Source organism: Parasteatoda tepidariorum, chromosome 1 (assembly GCF_043381705.1).
Source record: "Parasteatoda tepidariorum isolate YZ-2023 chromosome 1, CAS_Ptep_4.0, whole genome shotgun sequence".
NCBI lineage: Eukaryota > Metazoa > Arthropoda > Arachnida > Araneae > Theridiidae > Parasteatoda > Parasteatoda tepidariorum.
In genome coordinates this window covers 32,053,294-32,065,799 of record NC_092204.1, presented here as the reverse complement: position 1 = coordinate 32,065,799, position 12,506 = coordinate 32,053,294, and the positions used below count along the sequence as shown (strand labels likewise).

General features: G+C 33.3%; 1 protein-coding gene across 1 annotated transcript in view; it reads left to right on the top strand.

Moving 5' to 3' along the window:
- The window catches only part of LOC122270708 (basic phospholipase A2-like), a 33,264-nt gene extending 24,638 nt beyond the window's left edge, over positions 1-8,626 (top strand). Inside the window, exon 4 of the mRNA XM_043049177.2 lies at positions 7,322-8,626. Within this exon, the coding sequence (XP_042905111.1) occupies positions 7,322-7,491 (170 nt within the window). The 3' untranslated portion in view covers positions 7,492-8,626. The remainder of the gene's footprint in view (positions 1-7,321) is intronic.
- The last annotated feature ends 3,880 nt before the right edge of the window (positions 8,627-12,506 follow it).

The window sequence follows — 12,506 nt, the reverse complement described above, 5'->3', positions numbered from 1 at the left end:
AAAAAAAAAAAAAAAAAAAAAAAAAAAAAAAAAAAAAAAAAAAAAAAAAAAAAAAAAGACATCACAAAAGGGACCAACTGGAAAAGCATAATTCATAACCACCCCCGGGCAAGCATCTATATGATTTTTTTTTTAATGAGAATTTTCAAGTTTAAAATCTAGTTGGCACCTTGGAGATTGTAGTTGAAATATCTTCGTTAGTATTTTATTGATTAAATGCATGAAAATCTAAATTTTGGTTTAAAAAATATATAAAAATTCCGAACAAATAAAGATTACTTTACAATTCATTTTTTTTCATCATATATAAAATAATCAATAAAAAAAATATATTTCATTTAAATTCACTCATCTAAATCACTATCGAAGTAAAATACTCATCGAAGCTCTTTCGGCATGTCACGTGAGCTAGATTCTTTCCCTGGTTATGAAAAAACTCCTAGGAGTTTTTTTTAATTCTTCTTTAGTCAGTTATGAATTTTTAACTGTCTGAGCTTCGATCGTTTAATAGAGATTGTATTTCTGTCCTAAATATAAAAACTCCCTAAATATTTCAATGCGTCAACAACGTTATTCGGAAGACTTGCCAGAGGTGAATGTCTGCACTTCTGACAAGTCTTGAAAATAGACAGCTAGTTTTGAGGAGCATACTCCACGCACTATTTCTTTTGGTTCAGTTTCTTAGGTTTATTAATTCTTCGCGAAACGGATAAAATTTCATTTTTCTTACAGTTTGAGAATTCTAAATATTTCTTATATTTCGGCAAAGGATTTGTTGAAATACTACATAATTATTGATCCATATCATTAATCACAGCTTTGACTAGAACATGAATATGTGACTGTCCCAACTTACAGCCTTATTTGATAAATTTATTCAGGAAGAAGTAATCCTGGGTTTCGAATCATAAGTATAGCTCTATTTCTTTTTTATATTCTTTCATAGAATTATAATAAATAATAACATGCTCGATGGCACAGAAAATGATAATTTTAATGAAGATCACCTGTAGTTCAATGTTAATTTAAATATGTAGTCCATAAATTTAAGTATTAAAAATATAAATTTTTTAATACTACCACTAACTTCAAAAAAAAATTTTTTTTATATTTTTTAAATGAAAAATTTAGAATTGTATCTGAATAAGTTTGTGATAGAGCTTTCACGATCCCTGATCAAGATCGCGAGAGCAAGTATTTTTAATACATAAGCATTATGAAATTTTACTCCTTTCGAGTTTCGTTCGACTGATGATCACTAACATCTAAACATCGTTAAAAATAGTACTCCTTCTACATTCTAGTGTTTAAATAAATGGGCGTTACTTTTTACAGAAAATCTGTAACTTTCTTCGTTAAATTCAACTTGGCGTTTTACAAAAAGATTACCATTCATTTAGAGAGAGTTTAAGTAGAATGAAGTTTTACAATTTGGCAGTGTAATCTGAAAATGGGTTGTCATTTCGAAACCATTCTATAATTAAATTCTTTAGCATTTTTGCTGAGATTTCCGTATCTTGATCCTATGTCAAATATTTACCTAAGTGTCGGCCCCGAAGGGGCCCTAACTCATTCGTCTCAATGAATAAAATTTAATTGGTCAGCTTAAGCTCAAAAGCAGGGGGGAGGGGGGTATGGTAATATAAATCGCAGTTGAATACATGGGGTTAATACAATACGATAATAAAAGAAAGATAATACAATAAACGAGAAGAAAGTAAAAGAAATATGTACAGCTATTTACAAGGGTCCGTTGGGAGAATAAAAATCTCAGCTCCTGCCTGCCTCGCCTCCCCCCTTGCGGGCTTCATTGGTGCACAGACAGGAACCTTGATTATCGTGAGTAGTTATGTGAGCTAATTCGCAAATCGCTTGGAGAGAACTCCATCTGACATAAAAAAGACCGTCGCCGGGCTATAATTGAGGTTTTCTTTGAGAATCTCAAAATTAAAAACATTGCTATACTCGCAGGTGGAGCAACTAATGGCATTTTTGAAGAAAGCAGCGCAGAGTAGAACTATGTGTTCATTCATAGTGTTAAGTTTGAGGTCATTCCTAATGTTGGACATCCTTAACATACGGGGGGCGCCCGTAAATCTCCTAATCATTTTATTTTGGATCCTCTCAAGTTTGCATTTTTGTGAGGTCGTAAGGGCACTCCAAGCAGGGGCAGCGTAGCTAATGATAGGTCTAATGCACTGTAGGAACAGGGTCCTTTTAGTTTTCATGGCTAATTTCGAGTTATGATTAAGTATTGGTTTTAGTGAGTGGTAGGCGCCCTCCGCTTTAGCAGTTATATTCGTAATATGGGCGTTCCACTTCATGTTGGAGGTTAATGTGATCCCTAGGTAGGTGGCTTTTTTGACTACTGGGATAACTTCATTAAAAAGTAGGAGGAGGCTATTTTTCAAATTTTTCTTATCTTGCTTCCTCATGATGAGGAGGGAGGATTTGCTTGCATTTATTGAGATCTTCCATTTGGCGCACCATTCCTCGATGTAGGGTATGATATGCCTTAAATTCTTAATAGCATTATTTGGGTTTATTGATTTACTCAGAATTGCCGTATCGTCTGCGTAATACGCAGTGCATATATTGGCCTTATCGTTGAAATTTGGGAAGTCTGCTGAGTAGATCAAATAAAGTGTGGGGCCAAGAATGGAGCCTTGGGGTACACCTGCTTGGATCGATCTGGCTGATGATAAGGAATCATTCACTTTGATATGAAATGTTCTGTTATTTAGGTAGCAGTTGATCAGTAGGATAAGGTCGTTTGGGATTTTATATTTGATAAGTTTGAAAATGAGGCCCTGGTGCCAGAAGCGGTCAAAAGCTTTGGCCACGTCCAACATCAGGATCGCAGTAGTCTCGTTTTTATAAAAGCTTTTGGAAACCTCTTCTACGATGCGAACCAATTGTTTCGTAGTTGATAGGTTTTCTCTGAAGCCAAACTGTTCTTTTGGTAGGAAGTCTAGGTGGGGTTTGAGTCTGTTCAGTATTGTTCTTTCGAATATTTTTGAAAAGGCCTTTAGTAAACTGATGGGCCTGTAGCTCTCTGGGTTTAGCAGATTTTTGCCCTGTTTGGGAAAAAGCACAATCTGTGCATGCTTCCATTGTTGTGGGAAATAGCATCTTTTCAGGCATGAGTTTAGAATATTTTTTAGTTGATCTATAATATTTGGAGGGAGGTATTTTATCATAACATTATTGATGTTGTCGATCCCTGGTGCTTTATTGTTTTGGAATTTATCGATAATATTATAAAGCTCTTCAGTAGTGATAGGCTCATTTTCATTGAGTGGAGTGTTTGTCCTAATGTACTCGCTATATGTACTATGAATATTTGATTCGGAAGAGATATCCCTGGGTTCACTATTAATTGAAAATTGCTTTTCCATGGTGTCCGCGAATATCTCACTTTTATCTATGTCGGAGTAGGTTTTGCCGTTTGGCCCTTGGAGGGGCATATTTGTGGCTCTTGTAGATTTAAGGGCCCTGACCATATTCCAGGCGGTGTATCTTGATCCATGGGTGAAAGCCCTTATATAGCAAGACGGAAAAGAGAAAAACCTGGTACGTAAAACATTTCATTCCAAATTTTTTTCGAAAAAAATGAAATGTCTGTAACTATCAAAATTTCTTTTGTAATTCTGGCATATATATAAAACTGCTTCTTGTGCAAGATAAAGTAGATATTGTTGAAAAATTTAAAAAAAGAATAAGTAAACTCCTCCCCAAAACTAGCTATAACTGAAATGGTTTTACTACCAGCCTTTCCTCTTTTCCGTCTCGCTTTCACCCCTGTCTTGATCTGTGGCAGAATGATCGCTAAGTCTGAGCAACTTCCGGGCAGCGGCCTGCAAGAAACAAACAAAAAAAAAGGCATCACAAAAGGGGCCAACTCTAAAGGTATAACTCGTAACCACCCCCGGGCAAGCATCAATGTTTTTTTTTAATTATTTTTTTTAAAAGAAAAGAAGAATTAGCAAGTTTAAAATCTAGTTGGCACCTTAGCGATTGTAGTTGGCGTGACAGATCATGGTCAGAAATATCCCGTTATTTTTTATTGATCAAGTGGCATGAATATCTAAATTTAGGTTTAAAAAAAATATGAAAATTCTGAATAAATAAAAATTATTATACCTTACAATTAAATTTATTTCATAAATAAATTTATTAAAAAATATATATATTTCATTTAAATTCACTCATCTAAATCCCTATCGAAATAAAATGCTCATCGAAGCTCTTTCGCACGTCATCGAAGCATGTCACGTGTGCTATATTCTTTCCCTGGAAATGAAAATATTCATAAGAGCTTTTTTTTTCTTGTTTAGTTAGGGAAGAATTTTTAACTCTCTTAGTTTCGATCATATAATAGAGATTATATTTTTGTCAGAAATATAAAAACTCCCTAAATATTTCAATCCATTAGCAACATTTTTCGGAAGACTTGCCACACGTAAATGTCTGCACGTCTGACAAGTTTTGAAAATGGGCGGCTAGTTTTGTAGACTCTTCAAACATGTCCACTGTTATTTCATATTTGTTTATTTCTGAAGCCAATGAAGTTTTAAATCGGGTAATATCTTTTGGCTTCGGTTTCTGAGGTTCACTAATTCTTCGCAAAACGTATAAAATTTCGTTCTCCTTAAATTTTGAGAATTCTAAAAGTTTTAACAAAGGATTTGTTGAAATACTGCACAATTATTGAATCTTATTATTAATCCTAGCTTAGACTACAACTTGAGTACGTGACTGTTTCAGCTTACAGCCGTATATGATAAATTTATTCAGGAAAAACTAATAATGTGTTGTAGATCATCAGTATAGCTCTATTTTTTTTAAATTTCTTTCATAGAATTATAATAAATAATTAACATGCTCGATGGCACAAAAAGTGCATTTTAATTAAAATCACATATTGCCTTCTGTAAATAGTATATTTATGATAGTGATTTGATTGTTATGAACTTGGATTTTGACACCGAACTTCTCTTTTCGGGAGGAAGGGAGATTACAGAAGTCAATTCTTTGAAACGGCACATGTTTTGAGATAGCTTAGGGTTTCCCAAACTTTTGACTTTCGTGCACCCTTTCTAAATTTTTCGTAACGCTGTGTACCACTAATACAAAATTAATGTATTTTTCACTGTAAAAAAATTGCACAAAAGTTAAAAATCACAACTGGCTGTTGATACCCCTAATTATTAACTGTTAACTCTGCAAAAAATGGCCAATAGAAAAATACGGAATCATAAATTTTCATGGCTAGCTTTGTTTTTAAATAAAATTTTGTGAAATTCTCGTTTGTTGCAAGATATTTCGCATAAGAACGCGTACCCCCACTAAACTGTTCCCGTACCCCTGGAGGTACGCCTACCACACTTTGGGAAACACTGGCTTAGGGAGTACCGCCTCTAAGGTTGGGGGGGGGGGATTCATGATCCTATTGGAGGGTAAGTTTATTCCTAAAATTTAGCCGATAAGAGTATTTTATTTTATAACAGTCGTTAAACAGCCGACCCACTTTTGTGTTTACGACTATTAATGTTGAACTCAGTAGTCTTGTAATTTTGAACCCAATCCAGAAAACAAAGAAACTCCTGGAGAGGATATTGGGAGAAATTTGCCTTCATGGAGGACTTTTTTGATGGAACTAACCTGCATTCGCTTTATATGGAGAGGAAAATCTCGCACGATTAGCCTGACGCAAGGGGACTCTTACCCATAATCCGTCTACCGCTGAGGATATTTTACGTCAGCCCTGTGGTCGTTGCAAGCCGAATGCGGCATGTGCACCGACCAGCTATCGCTGGGATTCGAATCCGGTTCACCTCATTGGAAGGCGAACGCTCTATCCCCCTGAGTCACCACAACCGATCATTATATTGAAGGAAGGCTTTTTTTATTGCGATTATATCGGTCTCTACAGAGATATTTTAAAGATATTCTCCGGGATGTTAATGATTAATAACCGGTACCTAGACGTTGCTGACGCTTTCCATTTATTCGAGAACTGGCGAATTTCGGGAGTTGAATTCTTTACTAATGTCTGAAACTGGAATTTCTATTGGAAAGTTTCTATCGGAGAATAGATTTTGTTATAATACATTAAAAAAAGTCATTTAGCCGATACTGGGACTTATAAAATATTTTTACAGCGACTCATTTCTTTAAAAACGTATGCTTTTTATTACTTTGATCGCTACAGAAGTGAATGAAGCGTCTGCTTTAAGGCGTATCGGGGTAGTCTGGGGCATAGCATAAAATTTATTTTTGGCTTCGATACTAAACCGTAAGTCAGTCGTGCCGTTATTTTTGGCATGAGCCAGGATATTTTCTATGGTCTCATTAGAGCACCACTGCTACGGTAATTCATAGTTTCACTATTGTCACCCAACACAAATAGCCAAATAATGCTTTGCTAAACATTACAAGAATTCCAGCAACTTCAGCGTGACCTGTCTAAAATGGGATTAATAAGTTGATTTTTAATGCAACTTATAACCAAAAGAAAGGAAGCAATTCAATATAAATTGTCTGTAACAAAGTGGCGAATCACATAAGCTATTGAATCATAATAATTTTCCAAGATTTTGGGAAAATGCGAAACAATCAATAGCAAATGCTTCATGGGTACATGCCATTGAAATTCATGTCGTAAGTAGCAAAATGGGCGATTCAACTTTTAAGGAAGCATACTTTTAACTATTTTGATCTTCTCCTCACCCCTTGTTATCAAAATAAGAAAATCACATACCCTCTCCCATGCTTACGTAGTAATCTATTTTAGGAATAAATTTAAATGAAAGATGTAACTTTGTGCAAATCAAAATTTGAGTTTTATAAAAATTTATAAAATTTAGAATGGAATATTCTTTGGAACATTTTTATGTTTTCTTTTTTGGTTCCATACTATTGATCTCTAAATCTCTTTAAAGAAATTTTTTTAAATTTTGTCCCTAAATTCAACTTTTATATCAAATTTAAATTTTTTCCAAATATATTTTTTTCGTTTCACTTTTCATTTTGCTTATCAGTAATATTTTGAATTAAAGAAGGTTGTTATGTCTTACTAACTCCCTCCTTGTTAATAAAAATAATTAAATCATAAACACTCAACCCCCTTTAGTTTTTTTCGTAATATTTAAAAGGCCCCAAAACTGGTCCCAACTAAAAACATTTCAGTTCTCGTAAGCCTCTCATTAGCTAGTATGCTTACATATCCTTTTATTTGTTACTTAATAAGAAGGAATAATTATATTTATGCTTGAACTAATAAATTTACATTTTTTTCTCCTATTATTATGTTTTATAGTGGGTGGACAATATGGAAATCCATCAATGAATCGTTGTGCATTCCAGCTGTGTGAATGTGATCGCCTGTTTGCAAAGTGTGTCAGTCGTTTCTCTTGTCCACAGAAGAAAGCAGTCTGCTGGTCCAATCCTATCATTGCCATAAGCAATTTGGTTGCTACCTTCTCTTAAAATCGACAGTAGAAGGAACATCATGAACGAGGAAGTATTTCGAGACAACAATTCGTATTTATTTTAAACGTTTTTAATATTAACTCCCGATTATTCGCGATTAAGACTGATTCGTTGCATACAAAATGCTAAAGGAAATACCCGTTTTTAATACTATATTTAGTATTTCGTTAATTAGTATATATTACAGTTTAATCTGTAGAATTGTTTGTCCATGTGGTATTCTGTTCCCTGATTTTCAGTACGCGCGAAAATAGTCTGAATACCTCGCAGTCTTTCTTTCATTTTTTTTCCTTGTAAAATGACGCAAAATCAGTAATAACATGGTGTTTCGTAGCTCTTTCGCCATGGAAAATAAAAAAAAGCCACAGTTCAAGTGCCTTACACTTGAAGCAAAGTTATAATTTTAAACTATATATGACATCTACAAGAATTATCAGGTGTTTAGAACGGACAAATAGCCTAAATAATTTTTTTTTATTATCTGAAAATTTTTTTTAAACTTTTTTAAAAATCGCCAATTTGGCGATATTTATCTACCTAGATGAAAGGTATCAAAATCAATGCCTTTTCCTCTTTTTTTGAAAATTTTTATGAGCCCAGATAGCACAGCATTGGAGTAAATTTTTATATACTAAAGAATAAGACCACAAACGTTTTTTTTCCCCCTCAAAACTGTGGCTTTTCTCCATATTGACGTTTTGCTTCATTTTCAGATGATTGCTTCATTCACAGAGGGCGCTGATGAAAGATAGGCTAAACTCGATCTAACAGTTATGAGTAACTGTTACAAACTCACAACAATTAGGAAAATAACATATTATACGGGGGAAAAAAACATTTCATGCGACTACAGAGCTTTTGAAAAACGGCCTTTATATTTTAAAATAAACATAGGAAATTTTTTTAAATCATTTGCTGACTTTGTTTATCCGCGGCTAACACGCTTCGTGGATAATTGGGAGTTTTTATTCGCTTCATTGTGTCCATTGCAGCTCCATTCTGTGTGCCCAAATTGTGAAAGAATGTTCCTATTATTTATTTAAAATAGTATTGTTAGAAATTGCAACAATTATTCAAATTGATGTTAATTTATAAGACATGAAAGTATATTAAAAACTTTTCATAAACCAACTCCGATGTGTGATAATTGTAGAATATGTATTTTAAGACATACTCCCATATTTACGCTTTTTTTTCCCAGCTTATTTATGTGTACACCTAATATTTATTACCTGCTAAATGTGAAACTTTTTTTTTCTATTTGAACAAGTTTAAAACCTGCATTAATCTTGTAAGTTTTACGTCAAGTTTTTTGCATCTAATGAATCAAAGAATATATTTATTAGACAGACTTTTAAATGTCCCAAAAATAGAGTTTCGAGAGATTTTTCACCAAGGAATTTTTCCCCGATGACATATTCAAGAGAGATATAGGATATCTGTTGAACTAATAGCAAGTGCGTAATTTTTTTCTCGTAGAAGAAAAAATAAAATGCTTTTAGAACAAAGCATTGATTTTTACACAGTATCTATTTACCGAATAATTCAACTAATTATAAGCATAACTAAACTCAATGGCACGACAGCCATGGAGGTGCAAAGTTTGCTGTGCCCATCCCAGTTTTCTAGACCTTGGGCTTTGGTGTGCAGTACCAAATGTTCCGGTTTGGTTGCCAGCCGAACGCAGACATCTTTCTTAAACATAATTTAAGTAAATCTTTTAATATAGCGACGTTTGAATAATTTGAAAAGTATATTTATGTCTGGAATTAAACTGTTTGATTTTTAACTCGCAGACAAGAACATTTCAAGATTAATATAACTATTTTTCACTTTTTTCCCCTAATTCTCACAAGGATTGAGCTAACTTTATATATGAAGGTCTTGATCTTTCTTTCTTAATAACCATCTAGACAGTGACGGATGTGTCCAGGGTTGTTTTTCTGCATGTATAGTTGATTCAAAATATTCACGTATTTGCACCATTTTTTTTTCTTTTTAAAGTGCAGTTTACAGAGAAGGCACATTCAAAGTAGCGACATAAAAGTGAAGTAGCTTTCAATTAAAACATGTCTAAATGAATCAGACTTAATTTATTGTTATCAGGATTGTACGAATTTTCAATCTCAGGAATTAAATTTCTGGTAAACATTAGAAAATTGAACTATTCTGAAGTTTGAGCAGTAGTAATAGATGCTATGTTGAACTACAAGGCATTTTTTCTTCTACTGTTCTAACTCCTTCAGAAAAAATTACTCACTTCCACTTTTGTTTCCGAAAGACAAATCTCACTTGAAAGTGGCATAAAAAACGTTCGTGTGTTTTAATTTGATCTGTAGAAAAGTCTTTTTAGTTCCGATTGTGGAATGTACAACATGTTTCGTGGTTAAATTTTTTGACTCGTTAAACTATTCTTATTTATATTAACATTAACAATAAATTAGTGGTTGGAAGTAGCGAACTACAAGTAGTGAAAATACTGCAGTCGCTACTTTTATTCTAATTTATAGTGTAGTGTGCTATATATATATGGGACTTAGTGCAGCATAGGAGCGAATAACGTCGATAATTTAACAAACATAACAATTTAATAGAAATAAAAAGGATAGAAGGATATAACAGTTAACGTTATCGACATGACTCGTGAGAGCTGCCTTCGCGCAGTGGTCTCCGGAATGCATGTGACTAAGAAGAAGATTGTTCGATGGTATAAAGTCAAGAGTTAATTATAAATTCGGGAGTTTCCCATCGGGACTTCCCCGTCAGGACTGGCTGGCGCCTCTCAATCACAAAAAGGATGATGCAACTATCTTTAAGTATTACGTGACAAAGAGTGATGATGTAATCTTCGCAGCTATTACACTATAATACTGTAACAACAGCTCCACACACACACACACACACACATATATATATATATTAAATAATGTAGTGAGTAGTGCAATACAAAAAAAAAAGTACTTTCTAGCAATTCTTGCAACTACTTTTACCGTTAGTTTAGTAAAGAAGAAGGGTTCTAACACAAATAATTTTTCAAATTTGATGGGTACAAATCATCACTTGTCTGTCAATCAAGGCAATTTAAAATGCCCCTGTGACTGTGAGTTAGCAAGATATATATATATATATATATATATANATTTTTTATGTATTTTTATACATAATATTGTATATTATTTTGTAGCCCATTAAATAAATTACAATATCAGATGAGTGTTTATGAAATTGGATTGTTAGAAAAATTAAGGGGGGCACAACAAATTTTTTTTCCAAAGAGGGGGGCGCAGGTACAAAAAGTTTGGAAAGCACTGCATTAATTGTTGATTTATTTACATAAAAATGTAAGGGAGGGTATGATATCTGACGCAATCGCAATTTTCTTTAAACTAAGACGTTAAACATTATCTCAAGATCTGAAATATTTGTATTATCGTCATCGTGATTATTAATATAATTTTAAATTATTCGGTTGAAATTTGAGGCAAGAAGTGTATGTTTTTTATTATTTTTTTGCAAAGATTGTTCTTTTAGTGCATAATTTTAAATGATTATCAAATTGATAAAAATTTCTGATTGGCCCTATTAAAATTATCTTTATAATAAAAAAATGTGTTGATAAATTTTCAAATATTATATGCTTTCCTAGTTTCACCCCNTTTCCCCCCCCCCGAAAAGAGGTCTACGGGTACCTTTGGTTCTTGTGAAAATATGAATAAGAATGGAAGTGCCTCCACCGTGCTGTCCAATCTTATAATATTTGTCATTTGGGCCGTCCTGGTGGTAACGTCGTTTATTGATTTTTTAAGAATTTAAAACTGCCGTAGGACTATGACTTCCGTAACGATTTTGTATTTAAATACACGCCCCTGTGAGAACAAGTTTTTTACAACTCGTAAACCCAAGAGCTTTTTAAATATCGATTTCATAGTAGCGGATGAGTTAGCCAATTATAGAATTTAGGAGGACAGAAAATACTGAAAAATAATTTTATACATAAAAACTGGTAGAGTTTTATTTTTAGAAACAGTTAGTTGTAAGTAGCGAAGAAAGAAAAGAAAAGAAGAAAGAAAATAATAAATATACATCATTAAAATGCCTCTTAAGAAATTACGCACAACTGAAATTGTGTTGATGAAAAGGACATGAATCCTCCTAGGACGAATCTTGAATGCAACCTTTGAATTAACTAGAAATCTTTTAAATATGCTTTTAATCCTTTTCATTTAATTTTCACAAATACTGGTGACGGATATTTATTCTTTTTGACACTAAATTTCGATACATATAAAATATAACTCCGTCACCCAAACAGAATTTGAGGTATAAAGCGTGCGGTATTTTAGATGACCTATTAATTTTTTCGAACAGAATTAGCCAATGATCTATACAATTCTTATTTGCAGAATTGCATTAATAATTAATACAATTTTCTGCATTCAACTGTTTTTTAGAGATATTTAAATTGTTAACAGATGTTAGTTTTTAGAATTGTGATTAGCACCTTTTATTTTTATGCAATTAACGTTAAAGGAAATTTTTAGCGTCAACTAAATCGCTTTTCATCAGTTTGAACAGCAATGTTATTAGATTTTTAAAAATCTGAAAAGTGAGAAAAAACATGTAGTTTTAAATTACATTCTCAGAGCCTTGATGGCTCAGGGAATCGAGCGTTCCAATGGGGTGAGCCAGGTTCGAATCCCAGCGATAGCTGGTTGATACGCATGCCGTACTCGGCTCGCACCGACCACAGTGATGACGTAAAATATTATAATTAAATAATATAATAATTAAAATTAATTAAGTAATATAAAACTCAGACAGATCATGGGTTAGAGTCCCTTGCAGTCAGATTTTCATAGCTGTACCGTGGCAGGTTATCATGGTTTTCCTCTCCATGCAACGCAAACAGGGGTTAGTTGCCCCAAAAATTCCACGACGGCAAACTTTCTCCCTATACTTGATCCTGGAGTTCCCGTGTCTTCTGGATTGGGTTCAAAATTACAAGAATTAGG